This window comes from Notolabrus celidotus, chromosome 7 (assembly GCF_009762535.1).
Source record: "Notolabrus celidotus isolate fNotCel1 chromosome 7, fNotCel1.pri, whole genome shotgun sequence".
Classification (NCBI taxonomy): domain Eukaryota; kingdom Metazoa; phylum Chordata; class Actinopteri; order Labriformes; family Labridae; genus Notolabrus; species Notolabrus celidotus.
The window spans coordinates 32,453,922-32,472,865 of NC_048278.1; the positions used below are offsets into that span (position 1 = coordinate 32,453,922).

The 18,944-nt window shown below is 39.2% G+C and overlaps 2 protein-coding genes across 2 annotated transcripts in view; both read left to right on the forward strand.

The window, feature by feature from the left end:
* The window catches only part of fam20cl (family with sequence similarity 20 member C, like), a 51,579-nt gene extending 49,053 nt beyond the window's left edge, over positions 1-2,526 (forward strand). The window contains exons 9-10 of the mRNA XM_034687628.1: positions 61-120; positions 368-2,526. Coding sequence (XP_034543519.1) covers positions 61-120; positions 368-632 — 325 coding nt within the window. The 3' untranslated portion in view covers positions 633-2,526. The remainder of the gene's footprint in view (positions 1-60; positions 121-367) is intronic.
* A 584-nt stretch (positions 2,527-3,110) lies between these two features.
* On the forward strand, positions 3,111-18,764 carry baiap2l2b (BAR/IMD domain containing adaptor protein 2 like 2b). Its single transcript, XM_034687634.1, has 14 exons — positions 3,111-3,370; positions 3,591-3,666; positions 5,911-5,997; positions 6,827-6,888; positions 8,378-8,449; positions 8,796-8,885; positions 9,003-9,134; positions 10,789-10,893; positions 12,479-12,581; positions 13,454-13,661; positions 14,309-14,374; positions 14,775-15,120; positions 15,251-15,294; positions 17,528-18,764. The coding sequence occupies exons 1-14, from the start codon at positions 3,317-3,319 to the stop codon at positions 17,601-17,603; spliced, it is 1,521 nt and encodes a 506-aa protein (XP_034543525.1). The 5' UTR covers positions 3,111-3,316; the 3' UTR covers positions 17,604-18,764.
* Positions 18,765-18,944: the final 180 nt, after the last annotated feature.

An 18,944-nucleotide genomic window follows, 5' to 3' on the forward strand; every position in this document is an offset into this window, starting at 1 on the left:
TGCTCTCTGGTTTGTAGTTGTGATGTAACTTGGCTGACACTGGATCTGCTCTCATTGTAGATTTGGGCGTAACTCCAAAGATGAGCCATCTATCCTGACTCCTCTGGAGCAGTGCTGCAGGTACAACAATTAGTTAAAATGCAGCGCTATCACTTCCTAGTTGACTTTGAGCACTCTGAAGTTATCTCCTATCTTCAGTTTAATTAATATAATTGGAGTGTTATTTCATTCATTACAGTTAAAGTTTATCCGGTCTTAGTAAATTAATTCTGAGCAACTTCTGTTAAGAAAAAAAAATCCTTTAATAGCATTTCATTTTTCCCCTTTAATCACTCCATCTCGTTCTGTTATTTCACTATCTCTCCAGAATCCGTCGCTCCACCTGGCTGCGCCTACGTCTGTTGTTCCTGCCACAGTATCGTCTCAGTGACGTCATGAGGGCCTCACTATCCCACGACCCCCTTCACAAAGTGGCTCCCCTGCTGTCAGAGCCCCACCTCGCCGCTCTGGATCGACGTTTAAAAACAGTGTTGGAGACTGTCAATCGTTGCCTGGAGCGAGCTGCTGAGGATGGCGGTGGTGAGGAAGTATTCTATGACGACTTGAAAGACATGCTCACTGCTGCTGGGTAGGACAGACTGGACTTCCCTCATGTTATGATATTTAAGAATATGAGCACATGTCACACCGGCGGTTTTATCAGTGTCAGAGATAAGTTCACGAGTAATTCTATGGTTTCTCCCAGCTACAGTAAAACACGCTGTATAAAAAGGGAAACATGAGTTAGAAGGACTAAAGTTTCAAGCAATATTGACACTTCACTGATATAAAATTATATAACAAATTTACTTTAATTACTGTAATGTTATGGGCTTTTTTTCAGAATGGAAACATCTAAAGCAGTGTAACAACATTAACTGGCTTAAACCAACAGAGGCTTAAAGATCAGTTCAAGCAAAAAGTGAATTGGTGAATGCTGAACTCAATCAAACTTCTGTTGAGCTAGTGTGAGGTAAAGAGGCGGGTTTTGAGCCTCCTAGGCAACAGCTATGTGTTCCCGCCTGTCAGTCAAATCAGTCATGTCCTTGTGTGCCAATAGAGAAAGTAGCTACTAAGACCTAAACTGTTTGTTGAACCAGGCTGTAAACATGTTTATTTCTGCGGCAAAGATTGTCTTTTTTGAATTGGTGTGTATGTAGTTTCTGGTGTTTCTGCAGCCAGCCTCAAGTGGACGCTTGATGAACTGCAGTTTATAAGATAAGATAGACTTTATTGATGCATCATTAAGGGAAATTCTTTTGTCACAGCAGCTTAAAACATGGGACAGAGCAATACAACAATGTACTAACATAGTTAAAAATATAATAACAATAATAATAGTAATGATAAAGGTAAAATAAAATAGAATAAAATATAGCAAATATAAAACATATATACACACTGTGCTCACTTCTATCTTATGAATAGATAGTGAATATACCACCTCCGCATGGGCTTCATATTTTGAGACTGGAGGTTGCTGCTTAGAAAAAAGGACATCATACCAGTAATATCTAGAATTTAAACAAGAGATCAAACTGGGAAAATATTTGTTACATGAAAACCAAAAGTATAGACAGGCTACCTTTGATTTTAGAGTGAATAACACCAGGATCCCTGAGGTTACTGGAAGTTTAAATCTCTGTAAGGATGATCATAAGGATAACAAGCAACATATTTTGTTTGAATGTAAGAACTTAAGCATTCTGAGTTATAGAGAAAGGTACACACCAAAGTATTATTTAAAACATCCATCTGTGTTTAAATTAATTCTGTTATTGCAATCAGATCAGCCAAAAGTTATTTGCAAATAAGGAGCTTTTCTGCAGAATGTCCTTCCATCGTTTGAGTAAGATCTGTCGTACTTCAGCCACGCCGCGTGCCATCATTTTGTTTCTTGTTATTTGAATTGTATGTTTCATCTGTGGCTCCATAAGATTGTGATCATGGTCTGAGTGCCAAAATAAAATGAATGGAAATAAAAAGTGCACTTCCAACTCAAAGTATGATAGTACACAACAATAGAGCAAAGTGCATGTTAGAAATTCAATGTGACATTTACATGACACTGCAACAATCTCCAAAGTAGTGAGTAAAATTGTAAAAAGGCAATCTCTAATTATAGTACATTTTCTCATACAACAATAATACTTTGATTAACTTGCACACGGCTGATTTGTGAATAAGGTGTTTTACAGGTAATGTCAGATTTACATGACTCATACACAAATTGACTGCAAACAGAAACTTGAGGAGGTTAACTCTGTTTTCTGTTCCTGTATTTAATGACTCAAGGTGGTTTGTTGACACTGCAATAGCTTATCAGGGATAAATAAGGTCTGGTGTTCTGGCACCATTTGCAATGATATTTATAATAGAGTTATCTTGTTGGATTCCTGCCTCTGTGTAAATCATGAAGAAGTTGAAGGTTGGTGGAATTACACTGTTGTTACTGCAGAAAGAGTAAAAAATGTCAGACCCTCGACATGTTGAGTTGCATCATTGTTTCAGCACATATTTCTTCACCTCTTCAAGATTGAGAGCTGTAGTTAGAGGTAGTAGCATGCAATCATCAGTCTGCTAATACACAGAGAAGCACCACATGTGTGCTATGTATACGGTATGTAGCTTATAGATATTTGATGAAGGTGAAGCAAACCTGTGTGTATGATTTCATCACAGCTCTGAAGAGTTAAAAAGCAGGTACTTTAGTGGTGTGTGGAGATGTCTCTTTCTCTCTGACTGTGTATGAGCACTAACCTTTCTATAGGCAGTAGTTTGGCTCCACCACAGCTGACCTCCCTCAGGTGTGAGTCTACGTCACAGCTAGTCGGGCTCCTGGCTGTCCCCCTTCTCCTTTCCTTTCAGGGCTCCAATCAATAATTTACCTGCCCCGGTCGTATCGATGGCACCTGCTCCCTTTTCTCTTCCCACTGCTCGCTTGCTCGTTCTTTCCACGAAAACTCCTGATGAGAAGTAGGCTAAAAGAGCTCATTAGCAAGTGACAGAAGAAAAGAGTAGAGGGAAGAAAGCACCATCGTTCTATCGGACAGGTGTCACTGGTCTTCAGCAACCGCAGGGACATTGGGAAGGACAAGCAAAGGTGACTTTCTCTGCTTTAACACACGCACATAGAGAGGACAGGAAACGCCCAAGGAGCCTCAGCAGAAGTTTTGATGGGAATACAGACTCTTTGCACTCCTTTCTGTCTCTGATGTCCGTTTTTTTGAGGCCTTTTCTTTGTTTGAAGTGAATTTAATCTTTGAAATTGGTCACTATGTCCGGAGCCACCAGTGACCAGCTGCACAGATCAACTTTAACTGTCTATGCGGTGAGTCTAAATCTTCTTTTTACTCTACTTTTGGTGTGTTTTCATGAAGTACACACAGTACATGGAGCGTAATGAAGGATTTAGTATATAAATATATATTTTTGGTAGTCTGCCCAAAGTGACTTGGCTGAATATCTATTCTTATTGAGTGTTAAGTGGGAGCAGAGGTGATCATTTTTGTGTGTGTGTTGGTTTGAGTATATTTCTGTGTTTGTATCAGAACCTGATGGAGCAGTTCAACCCTGGCCTCCAGAAGCTTGTTGCTCTAGGAAGCAGCTACATCAAAGCTTTCCAAGGTGAGTGAGTTTCAATCAATTAATCAGACTTCATTTGTAAAGCCCCTTTCATACAATAATAATGTAACAAAAAGTAAAGTACATAAATACAAATAAATACATTGAATAATTAATTCATTAAATGAAGTAAACAACCAATAATCTCTCTCACCCAAAACTGTATATAAAGGCAAAGAACTTCAAAATAAAAGACTCAATAAAAAACAAGAGTTCAACTGAGGAAACAAAATCACAAGGTCTTAATGAGGAAACACTGGAGGTTGATTACAGTTTTAAATATTAAGATAGGAAGCTAAGACAAACAAAAGTGGACTTAATGAACAAGATAATAAAACAGTTTGTGAGTCACTGGTGGGAAGTCGTGGGTGATTGAAGGAGTGTATGTGTGACATTTTCAATAGTTACTTTTGTGATATTAAGATATTTTGACAGAAATAAATATGTTGTTTGAAAGCATATTTAAGTACATATGTTTCAGCAGTTTTACTTTGGTTTGCATTTGTTATAGTAGGATCAATATTTTTCATGTGATTGTGAAGGGTTGCAAGAGACCTTATGAGGGATGCAGTGTATTGACACAAACAAAATACACTTACAAGCCGTAACAATAGAAGACTTTGAGGTTTTTAACACCAATATTATTCATGAGGAGTACGTGTACACACACGTGAAAAGTTACCGGATATGCATGGAGTGGTGAATTTATACTGTCATACAATGAAGTGACACTTTGAATAGTGGGCCAAAAGAACATTTCACTCATTGTATGTGGAATTAAGAATACAAGTTCAGGACTAAAGTCAGCAGGACTTGAACCTTCTTTAAATTAGTTTTATTCTTTTAATAGTTTTATTTCATCTTACTTTATTTATTTATTATCTAGTTAAAATTGTAGTATTTTTTTTGAGTATAGCATTTCAGTTTATTTTCCTGGTTTAATATTTAAGTGTTTTATTATATTATTAATTTATTTTATTTTGGTGAGTTTCATTTTCTGTGTTGAGTTTTAACATCTTATTTTACCTCCAGTGTTTCCTCATTAATATATCATGACAGTGTTTCCTCAGACAGTTCAGCAACTTTTTTTTAATTTTTAATTTTTAATTTATCATTATTATTATTATTATTATTATTATTATTATTATTATTATTATTATTATTATTATTATTATTACTCTTATTATTATTATTATTATTATTATTATTATTATTATTATTATTATTATTATTATTATTATTATTATTATTATATATCATGTTGTTAACCTTAGGATTGTGGTGGGGGGTCGGGGCTGGGCTGGGGTTTGGATTATTTTTTAAATACTTTTAATTTATTCCATTTTAATTTGTCTTTATGTACAGCACTTTGTGTTACAATTGTCATTGCATGAAAAGGAAAAGCTTTTGTATTTCAATCTGGGTTTGAAACTGTGGAACAGACTCAATATGGAGCTACAGCAATGCCAAGTATAAAGAAGTAATATTCATGCGGTACAAGGAGGAAGACAAGTGTTGATAATCATGAGGAGTTTACTTTTGATTGTAGCTGTCACTATGAAGAAAGGATATGAAGATTTATTTGGTGGGAATGCACTAGTATAATGCCAGAAAATAGTGAATAAAGAGGTAGGATAAGATAAGATTTAACTTCTTCCTACTCCTTTTCGCACATGTAAAGTAAAATGTTCCAGTGCTTGCTAATGGAACTGATTGATTTTTTTTTTTTTTTTGAATGTTCTATTTTACCTTTACATGATAGAAATTAAGGCATTAAATCAATTCAAATCAAAAGCGCTGCACAAATAAAGTCTGATTGATCCAAACAAGAAGCACAGAAGGCCAGAACCTTTTGCATGCATCCCATTGAATGTGCCAGTCTGCTCTCATTAGTCCTCCCTGTCTACTTTCCTCCAGTCTTTATCGTTATTTATGTAGGTAATTGGCTGAGTAGAGTGTATCACTGCGACACATCTCTGCCTGATCAAATGGGTAAAAGATGCCAGGGAAAGGGCATCAAGGCAGAGTGGTAAAACTACACCGACTGGCACGGGGCTATTCCTAGAGCAAATCACATATCACATGTCAGCACTGAAGGCTTCGGTCTATAATGTATAAATGCAGGATTGATTGACCTGATGTGGAGCAGTTTAACAGCCTGTGGTATTATATAATGTGTAATATTTTCTGATGTCAAGCTTTTTGAATAAAAGTTTTATTCCACTGTGCATTTTGTGCTTCCTTTAGCTTTAGCTGTTTGCAGTGAGGCCTACTTCAGTGCTGTGGCAAAAATGGGTGATCAGGCTCTTCACACACTTTCATCTCGCTCTCTTGGTGAGTGTGTGTATGTGTGTTTATATATAAGTGTGTGTTTCAAGTGTGATTGATTACTCAGCCTCTCCATTAGAGGTTTCACCCTTAATTCACTGTGTTCATACCGTCCTTTAGAGACAGCCGAGTGCTCTATCAAGTTAATGTCAAGCCCAGCCATTGTAAAATACCAAACTCACTCAACAGCCTTGAAATCACTCCCTGCGCTGATACCACATCTCTGTTCGTTTATGTGTTATCATGCCTCGTCCTGAGTGCATGCATGAGCACGATTTTCCACTAGCTTCACTTTCACTCCAACCCAGAGAGGACGTGTGATAGCATTGTTATGCTAACACATCCCCACTGAGTGTGTGTGGGCTCCTAACACCAGTGCTAACCCTTCATGGCACACGTGGATGGCTCACTGAGAAGGTCAGAGAGCCACAGCGTGACCAGGAGGCCCTATTGAATGACGGCTTCTAAATTATAAATGTGGAGAGTCTTTCAGCTGCACTCAATTCATTAGCTCAAGCACAGTCCAAGACAATAGGCAAGACCCGAGGTTACACATTATATCAAGGGCTTAGCTAACTTTCCACTATCTTAACATTCAAGCTGTTTGATTAAAAGAATCTCTGGAGGACTTGAGCGGTGTTGTATTGTGTCAACGTGATGCATCATATTTCAGACAGTGTCGTTCAGATATTATGGATATATGTGAATACCTCTGGAATGATCATGGTGTTATTGATGTTTGAAATCATGACAGGTGAGCTGGATTTGGGTGTGAGTGAAGCGGTCATCAATGAGATATAGATCTGACTTACCAAAGGCTTCTTGTTTTAAACAGGGGATGTCCTGATCCAGATATCAGAAACACAGCGGAGACTCACGGCAGAGATGGAGGGAGTGGTCAGTACATGTGTTTATTCAATACTCCTGTCTTTCAGACCAGGACTTAGGATCCCAGCAGTTTTGGTAGTGCATGTTGAATATTTGGGTTTTTCCAAGAATTCAAGTGGTTTCTAATTATGCTTGAATAGTAAATCAATCAATCAATCAATCCATCCATCCATCCATCCATCCATCCATCCATCCATCCATCCATCCATCCATCCATCCATCCATCCATCCATCCATCCATCCATCCATCCATCCATCCATCCATCCATCCATCCATCCATCCATCCATCCATCCATCAATCAATCAATCAATCCATCCATCCATCCATCCATCCATCCATCCATCCATCCATCCATCAATCAATCTTTACTTACAGTATATCCCACCAACTCCCAACAAATGCTATCTTAAGACTATTTCCAAACAGAGCAGGTCTAGACCTTAACAAAGACCCAACATCAAGACAGGATCAGATCCAGTCCCATCTTACAGTCAGGACTCAGTCTGATCTCATCTTAATCCACCATGAGCAGAGCACTTTGCAGCATTTAGCAAGTTACAGTGGCAAGGACAAACTTCCTTTAACAGGCAGAAACCTCCAGCAGGACCAGTGTGTCGGTTCCCCTGGCAGTCCAAGCCTATAGCAGCATAGTTAAGAGCTGGTCCAAGCCTGAGCCAGCTCTAACTACAAGCTTAATCAAAAAGGAAAGTTTGAAGCCTACTCTTAAAAGTAGAGAGGGTGTCTGCCTCCCTGACCCTGACTGGTAGATGATTCCAAAGGAGATGTGCCTGATAACTGAAGGTTCTTCCTCCCATATTATTTTTAGAGACTTCAGGTACGACGAGCAGGCCTGCATGTTTGGAGCATAGTGTCCTAGTGGGGTAATAGGGCACTATGAGCTCTTGAAGATACCAAGGTGTCTGACCATTAAGAGCTTTGTAGGTCAGAAGAAGGATTTTAAATTCTATACTAGATTTTATGGGGAAGATAACACAGGAGAGATGTGCTCTCTCTTCCTAGATCTAGTTATTGTATGATTATGCTTAATTGAACTGCTATCTTAAAAAGGAGGTAATTAGAAGAATATTGTGATGTATTTGTTAATACTCCTTTTGCAATTCACCATCAGAGAATATCATTCCTCTCATCTGGTGACAAAAAGTCCTTTATAAATCATGAAATTTGTGTTTTTGAAGAATCACATTTGAGTTGTTACAAAGTCATGAAACAGAGCTCAGTCTTAAAGCTTATAGGACCCAAGTTCCTGCCTGCATTCACATACCTTGATTTATATTCATAGTATTACCCGAGCCCTTGTTTGCAGAGGCTTTAAGTGATGTGAATAAGAAAACCGTGGCCTCTGAATAACACATTTTCATGTAGATTTAGTAAAACAGCACAGCCTTAAGAGGACAACATTTGCTTGAAAAAGCTGCTTGACAGTTTCCGTAATGACTTGGCTAAATCACAGGGACTTTGTTTTTGTCCTGCTGCAGTTTCGATGGTTCCAGGTCGAGGTGCTGCAGGCCATGGACAAGAATGTCAAGTTGGATGAGGAGTACATTGATGTGAGTGTACAGGGGGGGAGGGGGTTTTCTGTCTGGTTATCAATGGCGTTCATTGCATTATCATCGACAAAAACCTCCAACAACCTTGAAGCCCTCATCTGAAGAAGAGTCAAACTACCAGACATAGATTTAGATGCTGCACCATTTCTAATCCTAAGAGGTTACTTTTCAACTTTTTGAACAGGTCAAATAAAAAGTCAGAATTCTAGAGGGAGGTTAAGTTTGTCAGGACCAGATTCAACTTTTTGTTCAGTGTCTGTAAAGTTATATATCTTTAAGAAATACCTGGTTGTGAACAGATTCAGACATCAGGGCCTCGTTATTAAACTTGTTCCCTGTGCTGCAGGGGAGTCGCAGAGTGTACGAGCTGGAGGTGAGGAACCAGGCAGAGTCTTTGGAGAAACAGCTCAGACGAGGAGCCTACAGGGATTCTCTGGTAGTTATGTGAACATGCACACACATAAAACCTCTAAGCATGCTACACTATGCTGAGAGCAATAATTCTCTAACTGTTTTATTTGGTGCACATGTTTTTTTCTGTTTGTGTCTGTAGGAGAACAGTGAATACATGTTGTACCTGAGACAGAGCCAGCAGGAGATCCTCAAGGAGGAGGAGAGAAGGTATCGCTTCCTTGCAGAGAAACACTGTGGTCTTACTCAGTCACTTCTCTTCCTTATAAACAAGGTATACAATACCACAAATACACACACACACACACACACACACACTACCAGCACCACACATTAAATTTGCAGACCAGGGCTCGTATGCACATCCAGCCAATAGCGATGAAACGGGCCGTTTGTACTAATGGTGAAAATAAAAACGATTAGCAGTGTGCATGAGCCAGGTTAACGCCCCAACAAAGCATTACATTTAACGGCAGTAGATCCCACCATTACAGGTGCTAACGGCAGGATTACCACACCTGTTAGGCTGTTTAAAGGATGGAGGACATCGTGCTTATGCGTTACCGTTTAAATAAATATGAGAAGACAACAGATATTTAGGGATCGAACGAATCCTTTCGAAAAGTATGAAGATGTTGAAATATACAGCAAATTTAGATTTAGGAGATGCAACATTTTTCAGTTAACAGATGAGATAAGGGACATGCTAATTCATAACCATGTAAATAAAATACTTCTGTAGATTTATTTCACATGAATGAATTAGAACATAATTCTTAGGTAACCTACCAGCAACCACCATGAAGTGAATCCTTCCCAAACAACTCCGTTAACAAGTCCTCATCCTTCAATGGGGGGACAGGTGGTCCTCCACCTGTACAACAAGCACCGCCACCAACGTGGTCTTCTGCTGTGCGCTCAGAAAAACCACACACATTTACCCGGTTCAAGATCTTAAGCCAACCTTTATCTTCATCCTTGTTTGTTATCTTTGATGATTGATTTGCTGATAGTAGCTGTTTGTTCATTCTTTTTTTTATTTAATTTTCTTTAAGTTATATTATTGGGGGGCTTTTACACCTTTATTTTATAGAGGAGAGAATAGTGGATAGTGTAGGAAACTGGGAGAGCGTGGGGGAATGACATGCGGGAAAGGGGCCGCAGGCTTTATTCAAACCCGGGCCACCCACTATGTGGGCACGCAACTTAACCATTAGGCTAAGTCCGTGCCCGTTCATTCTATATTCTTGTAAAAAAAATGTCCATTTCTTCTTCCGCTGAAAAATTGTTTTTTCTTGATCTTCTCTCAGTCACTCCGGTACCGCTCACCATGTTTATTGTTGTTTATGTGTGGTAGGCATGCACAATTCAAATTTGTTGGATTGGGGTTTTCCAGGAGGTTCCCTGGACATATGACATTTTGCACCAGCCTCACTTCCATGGTGCAATTAGTTAATTGGCCAATTATTTGCTGTCGTGCATGCAGCTAACGCTACGGCCAAATGGGCCGTTCCATTGCCCCGTTTGTGTAATGGCTGGACGTGCATAAGAGCCCAGGTCAGCCATCCTTTTCATTGGTCAGGTCTCGAAAAGGCAAAATGAGCACTTGAGCTAACTTTGCAACAAAGTCCAACCATTGGCTCAATGACAACATTGATTCAAATGTTACATCATTTGGTGCATGTGCACAAATGAGATTTTCATACCCCACATTTAACTACCTTACCTTGGTTAGGTGTGTGCGTATAGTTAAAAGTGTGAATCAACATGCTGGACGAGACACTGGGCTCCACAGCCTTTGTATTCCACTCATGTGTATAGTTTGTATATAAAGAAATCTACGTCTTACCGTCTGTGGTCTTAATTAACTAACTGTCTCTGTTCACTTTGTTGCTGCCGGATCAGGCTCACCTCTCATCTGTTTTCAGACTGGTGCGTCTCTCCAGCAAAAGGCCGATGGATGGAAGGAGAGAGTGAACGACACCCGGGGGTCTAGACCTCGAACTCCCACCCACTTGGACCAAGAGGTACAGGTACCTATGCGGTGTGATGTTTTTGATGAAATGTTATCATTACACTCAGTGATTATTTCCCTATATATGCACCAGGAGTGAGCAAAACTGGCTTGGGATGCTGCACCGGTGTCTTTTTATAGCTGCGGTGACATGATTTATGAAAACTGTTCACACTGTGCGATGCTGAAACCACCATACGTGAATATATAGACGCTCTTTTTTTATTATTATATGAAGAAAGAACTTCTTTGACACAGAATAGCGTTGGTCCTTGATGCATCATTCTCTTGTTTTATAACTTTACCTTCTTATTAAACATAAGTAAGAAGCCTCCCTTGGTCTTTCTATCCGCTCTGGCACTCAGGTCCGGCAACTCAGGGCTCTTAACTTTTTCAATGCATTGAAAAGGTTTTAATGTATACTCAGAGGACACTTTACTGGACTGCATTACATTGAAATATGTTTGTAATATTCTCTCCCCGTTGTGTTAGCAAACATTAGAAATGTCTCCAAATATAACCCAGCTCAGTGGAACATAATAATCATATAGAGGAGTGTATATCTCCCTGACAGTCTGAATGCAAACTGAACTCTTTACTTTTATCTTTGTGAAGGATAAATTTTGACTGAGTTGTCGTTGAAGATTACATTCAATTTTACTAGCCTGTTCATCGTTTGCCAGAAATGTCAGATTTCATAGACTGCATCCTTGTTGTTTACCTACTGACTGACAGTTTTTGTTCTTTGGAAAAAAAAGGCTGTTGTCTGCAGAATAATGCGAGCACAAATACAGCTCCATCTGAGAGAAAAGAACCTTACACTGTTAGTGTAGTGGCAACTTTAAGCAAAAACCTTCTTGGCCACTTCTGCAGGATGTGATGTTACTGACTCAAGCGTTAGAACACTGGTTTACTCAAAAATGTAATGGATGCAGTATAAAATTAAACAAACTCAGAATTTATTAAAAAAAAACTCACCTGTTCAAACTGGCATATTCACTCTAGCTGGACTCCATGCACTTCACTAGTTTTTATTTATTTTTATTTATTTATTATTTCTTGTTTATTTTAATTGATGTTTTAATGATGAATGTTTTTATTATCTGTAAGGTGACCTTGGGTGACTTGAAAGGCGCCCCAAATAAAATGTATTATTATTATTATTATTATTATTATTATTATTATTATTAATAATAATAATAATAATAATAATAATAATAATAATAATAATAATACTTCTCTAGTCGCTATTAACTTATATTTCCACAAAACTTAAAAAAAAAACAATCAAAGCTATGGTTAGAAAATATGTTGCTCCTTGTTCTGCTCACATGAAAGACACACACATTGCAGCGCACATGCTCAGTTGCTCCCTTTTAGCAGCACCAATTACCTGCAGCAATTATAAAGGCACATACACTCAAATTACTCTGTGGCTCTAACACATGGAATGGATCCTTGTTGTTTACCTACTGATGGACAGTTGTTATTCTGTGGGGAAAAAGCTGTTGTCTGCAGAATAATGGGAGAGCAAATAACCTTATACTGTTAGTTTTCTATTTAAATGAAAACGATCATGAGTTGTGTTTGTTGCTCCTGACCAGCTGAGGGGTTCAGTGAGCTCCCTGCTACAGACTGTGGCCAGGGATGAAGATATGTCCTGGGCCAGGAGGGAGCAGCAGGCGCTGGGCAGAGTGCCCTCTAGAGGTGGGCCAAAAACTTTATTTTGTGGAAGCTAAAAAGGATTATTTATCACACCGTCTATATTGTTTCATACAAGGAGTTATTTTACATGTATTCCTTCAGAACTTGTCGATCCTTTTGATTTTTTCGTGAGGATATGAGTTATTCTTGGACACAATATCTCCCCTTTTCTCTGACTCTGTCCACCTCTCCATCCATTCCTTGATGACAAACTGACTTTTAATGCAAACACTGATGCCATTTGCAGAAAGGCAATCAGAGACTCTTTTTCTTGAGGAAGCTGAGGGGTTTTAATGTTGATGGATCACTTTTAAAAATATTTGATTCATATTTTATTGAGTTTATTTTTACTTTTACAATGACCTCTTGGTTTGGTAACCTCAGCATTTTAACAAAAACAGGCTGGGTTATATCGTCAAAGTCTGCTGAAAGATCGTTGGCACTAATCTTAATAATCTTGGCCATCTTTACCAAGTGAGAGGCACTCAGAAGGCAAAGGCCATCCTTGAAGACCTTCACCACACCCTTTATTCAGAGTTTAGACTTTTGCCAACAGGGAGGAGGTTCACTTATACTAGGAGGGCAAGATCTAACAGATATCTTAGATCATTTGTGCCCTCAGTTGTTGGACCTTGCCTTGGTCTCATGTACAGGAAAGATGATGTCATCCACAAGAGTTAAGTTATATGGATATGTAGTTAAATTAATTTGTGAACTTGTGTTTCTTATTAGGTGTATTGCTTGTGTGTATAGAATGTGTCTAGGACTGCTGTTGCGAACCAAATTGCCCCTTGGGGACAATAAAGATTTTCTAATCTAATCTAATCTAATCTAATCTAATCCCTTCTCCCCTCATTGCCTCTCCCCTCCCTCAGCACCATCTCCCATCCCAAGCCGCTCTCGCTCCAGCTCCGTTGGGGAATCTTTGGGTCTGGGTGGAGGCAGAGCTATGAGGGCCCTGGTGGCTCACCCCTCCTCATCCAACCCAAAGCTTCTACCTTTCAACAGAGGGGAGACGATCACCGTACTGGTCCAGGAGCCACGCAACGGCTGGCTGTACGGACGCACAGACAGCAGCCTGCGGTGGGTGGCTGCAGTAGAACATTATGTGTGTGTGTAAATTCAGTTCTGAGTGTTTGCAGCAGTTTTTTCTCTCTGTGTTTATATTACCGTTCACATGCAGAGGCAATTTCAGCTGTTTGTCCTTCGTCTTTGTACGACTGACAGGAGCGTCACATATTGCAACAGAAATGACAGAGTGAGTAGTTATTAGAGATACAAAAGAAGCTGTAATGGAAATGGTAACTCGACTGTCAAGTGTTCTTTATCATAGGAACAAAATGTCTCTCAATGTTAATAACTCACGTGTGCGAGCTGGAGGCTCACGGCCTTGGAAAGGAGAGAACAGGCAGAGGTTTTTTTTAAAGGAGGAATCTCAGCAGCTCACCAATGAAAGAGTTCAGTTCAGGATATTGATTAGCAACTCAGAAACTTTCACCATACAGCTTTTTATTTCCACCACTTAAAACTTTGAGAGCAGAGGAGGTTAAGTTCCAATACCAGTATTTCAGAGATGTTCTTAGACACTGAATTCTAAAACATTGATTTAAAGTGTGAAAATGACTGTTTGTTGTGTCTGATTGAATGTCTCAGAGGTTCAAGTGCAGCTTGCAATGTCTGAGTTTTTTGGGTTTGCTATTTCTTCATCTTTATCTCTCTTGTCTTTTTAGTCAGGGCTGGTTCCCGGCTGCTTATGTGGCCCCTATCGAAGACTTCTCCAGCAATTTATTGACAAGGTAGGAATAATGTTCAGTCTGCACTGCAAATTTAAATAGAAAACCCTTGTTATGACATAAAAATGATATGTTGGAAGATTTAAAAAATGTATCGACTCCAGGATGTTGGAGGAAGTCCAGAAGTGAATCAGCAGGCTTAATACTCTTTCATCTTTAACCCTGAAAGACCTACACCATTTTTGGGGGCGCCAGACTCTCCTGAATTTATTTTGAATATGCTGAATAAGCTGAGCATGTCCTCTGTAACTGAGTTTTTAAAGCTTGTTGATAGGATTTGTGGTTCAAAAGTTATCAAACATTTAAGAACAAGTAGCCGCCGGTGGCTGTTTAGGTCTTTGAGGGCTACGGCACTAAAACTACTGCATTAAAAGTCCCTGTTTGCTCAATTCTGACCCCTCAGTGGTGGATCTATAAGAAGCCACAGTATGAACAACCTGGTGGACACTGACCAATCAGAGAGCAAGAGCTACGGAGATGTCCCACCTCCAGCCACACCCAACCGCAGAGCGTCCGTAGACGTCCGGACATCCATAGATGTCCGGGCGATCTCTCCTCTCCCTGAGAAGAAGCTGGAGCTTTCCTTGGAGGCAAAGTCAGGTCAGACAAAAACCTACAGTGAACACCCGCCTCCGCCTCCTCCACCGCCGCCTCCTCCACCTCCGAGCCAGAATATAAGAAGGAGCTCTGTGGATTTTAGACCAATCTCACCCCTTCCAGAAAGGAAGGGTGAGTCATCTGATGTCCAGGTATGACAGGTTTTATTATGACCAGATCTAATTTCCTCTCCTTTGATTCAAACAGAGTAACAACTAAACAAAAAAAAAAAAAACCCTACTTAATCTGATTTCTCACGTTTGTCACCTTGTCTTTTGCCAGACACTATCACCCCCCGGGCAACCTGAAAACCCACTGTTCCCCAGGTAATCCCAAGGGGTATAACTCCCCAGAGTCATCATCTGATGTATTTTAGAAACTTTTTCACATTCAATGAAAGATCAGCTTTTGTCTAGTCAGTGATGTCAGGTCCAGGAATCGTCACAGCAGAGTCAAGGAACACACGGACAACTAATTCAGCTTTTAGCTTGCTTTGCAAAGGGAAGACTGATCCAATGTTCACCACAAAGTGTGGTGGATCATCTTCAAAGTCTCCTCTGTTGCTCAGCTTTTTTATTGAAAGCATAGGCGTGATCGTATTACAAAGGGCGTGATAATATTTCATTGGTTTGCACAACGGTCAGTCACAAGTTGCTGGGCAGAATCACCTTGAAGATGTTTCTCTCAATGTGCTGCTACCTCTTATCATATCCTGAAAGAACACAAGCTGCTGGCAGATCATAAGAAGTTTGCACAGTTCTCACAAGTGATGTGTTGGAGATTGGCTGAGCTTGTCTTAATGTAACCAGAGCAAGACCAGTTTTTCTTTTGGGAGACTGATGTGGATTCCAAAGAAGGGGCAAACTTAGATCAACAATGTGATCGTGTTGTGTTTCCTCATCAAGAGCATTTAATAGAATGCAGAAAAAAACGCAATCTCCCAGCTCTGCAGGTGGAGACAATCGATCACAGATGAATATCTGACACAGACTACTTAGTAGATCACAGATCAACATATATAAATCCTACTTTTAACACTAGAGAACATATTAAAACAGTATATTTTAAACACCCTTAGCATCATTACTGTCTGTTTTTAACCATTAACAGATTTAATGCATTTTAAATAACTTAAATGTTTTTAGATGATTTTTAACCACTCTCTAAAACTTATGAAATCATTCTGCTTTTATCCCCAATGTAGATTTTAGCGTTTTTTTTATATAAACAATTAACTTAGCAAACTTTTTTAACCTTGCTCTTGTGTTAGCTTTCTGTTACCAGCTCTTGTGTTAACGAGTCAGTTTTGACCTGTGTCTTAAATCAGCTATAAAATACACTAAAATCAATTTACTATTATCCAATTTGTTTGTCATCTCTTGGTTACCTTGTTAGGCTTCCTTATCCATGAAAATGTTGGTTTTTGATATTTTGTGTGGGCCTCTGGGCCTTTTGTTTGTCAGTATACTCCTCAGTTTCCATTAAACTAAAGTAATACTTTTCAACCTGTCACAGTGGCAGGTTTAGTGAATTATTGAGCATGACTGATATAAAACATTCCTGTATGGGTTGTGGACTAGTTCTGCAACAGTTATGACCATGCAAAGGTACTGGAAGCTTTATTAATTACTAATGCAATTAGATCTCACCAACTCACCAGAAGCTACCACTGCCTGCTCATATGTGAAGCTTTGCTGCATGTGCTGCAGAGAGTCTTGTAAATTAAGAGGTTAAAGGAGGCTCACCTGGAAACATGATGTGATGACACTTTACTTTCTACATCACCGAAAAATTGTTTTGTTACAAAGAACATGCATGCAGATACAGACATTTTAATCATGAGCTCACAGCACCTTGATATTTACAGACAGGTGTACCAGTCTGACTGGAAACACCTTCTCATTCAAGGGTTTGTATTTATTTCAATTATTTGAAACACTGTAGATTAATACCAAAGACATCAGAACTATGAAAGAACATATATGGAATTATTTAATTCACAAAAAAGTGTTAAACAAAGCAGAATATGTTTTATATTTTAGATTCTGTAAAGTAGTCTCCTTTTTCCTTCATGACAGCTTTGCACACTCTTGGTATTCTCTCAGTCTGCTTCATGAAGTGGTCTCCTGGAATGGTTTCTAATTAACATGAGCCTTGTCAAGAGTTCATTTGTAGAATGACTTGCCTTCTTAATGTGTTTGAGACCATCAGTTGTGTTGTTCAGAGGTAGGGTTAGTACACAATGGATAGCCCTATTTGACTACTTTTGTAATCCAGATTATGGCAAAACCAGATTATTTCATAGTTTTGATGTCTTCAGTATTAATCTACAATGTTGAAAATAATCAAAATAAATAAAAACCATTGAATGAGAAGGTGTGTCCAAACTTTCAAGACTATAGAGCATGCTCTGGTTGGGGTCAGGTGTTAGTTTTCCTACCTCCTGGCTGGTATACAGTATATGTGTGTGAGTGTGTGTGTGGGGTTTATTTGTGTTGGCAGAAAGCAGTCAAGCTTGTGAAGTATTGTGTTTCATTTTCCATCATCCTCTTGTTTCAGAGGCACAAACCCTTTCGCCACTGTGAAGCTGCGTCCCACCACGACCAATGACAGATCTTCTCCTCGGGTCCTCTGATCCGTCAGCGCTCGTGCAGGCATGGTTACCAAGTGAGGCTGCCAGATCAGGGTGTGGAGTGCTCTCCTGAGTTTCGGGAGGGAACATAATGACATCTTGGAAATGTGACGGCTTTTGTTGAGCCCGAGGGTAGCGGAGGGTTAACTCATGTTTGTACAGTTCTAGTTTTACACAGAAGTGATGCTGTAGTTTATTATTCAGCATCCACATCCTAAGCTTTTAGAAGAGTTATCAATTCTTTGTACAGTATTTAAGGTTTTATATAGATAGCTCTGTTTTTTGTCATACCTAAAATATTAAAGGAACAGTTTGAGATTTTAAAGAACATTAATACCACTCACATATCTGAAACCAACTAGACTGAGTCAAAGGGAAACCATCCAAACCAGCACCTTGTTTTACTCTGGACACAGCTGGGCTTTCATGCCTTGTTTCTAGCATTTAATGCTAAGCTACCTGGTTGAGGGCTCCAGAATTATGTCCACCATAAACAAATGTACTTGGACGTGAGGACTCTAAATCTAGGCAAGAAAGACGATATGACAATAGATAATAGACAACAAAATAGATGTATTTCCCACTGAAGCTGCACTGTAAACCCAAACAGTACTTCTAACTCATAGCCATTAAGAGTACAGCACTCGAAACTAGCTATTAATTATTCTGTTATCTGAACGATTAATGTTGTTTTAGTTATATGTGGATCCATTTTATTGAGTTAATATCCGTCCAAATAACAACTTTTGAGTGCACAGAGGGACGCTGTGTATAAAGTCATCAATGTCACCCCCTAAATCTTCACACACTTGAAAAACCACAATGGCTGTGCTTCTTGAAGCGGCAAAACTAAACTACACAAGGATTCAGAACTACAAAATAAGACAGGACACACAAGACTAAACTAAGAAAGCACAACAAGAGACATGGATCACTAAACACTCAAGGGAGACAAAGGATGACTAATACAGAATAAACATGGGGAGGAGCCAAGGCGTGCTGCACAGTGGTACGGTGGGTAGTGCTGTGGCCTCACAATGTGAAGGTTCCTGGTTCAAGTCCCCGGTTGGGCAAGTGCCCTTCTGTGTGGAGTTACCCTGTTCTGTCTGGGCACTCTGTGACCCCAAGATGGCATAAGAAGTCAAGATAGTGGATGGATGAAACCCAAGGAAAACACTAAACTAATCAAACCATGACATGTACTCAGTTTATTCTAGTATGTAGAATTAAATATCTAAAAAAGTGTAACTAATAAATTTGAGTTGGGGAAACTTGAAACAATTGAGTAAACTGAAATCGTATTTTATAATTTCAGTTATATATTAAAAAAAATGTATTTCCGCT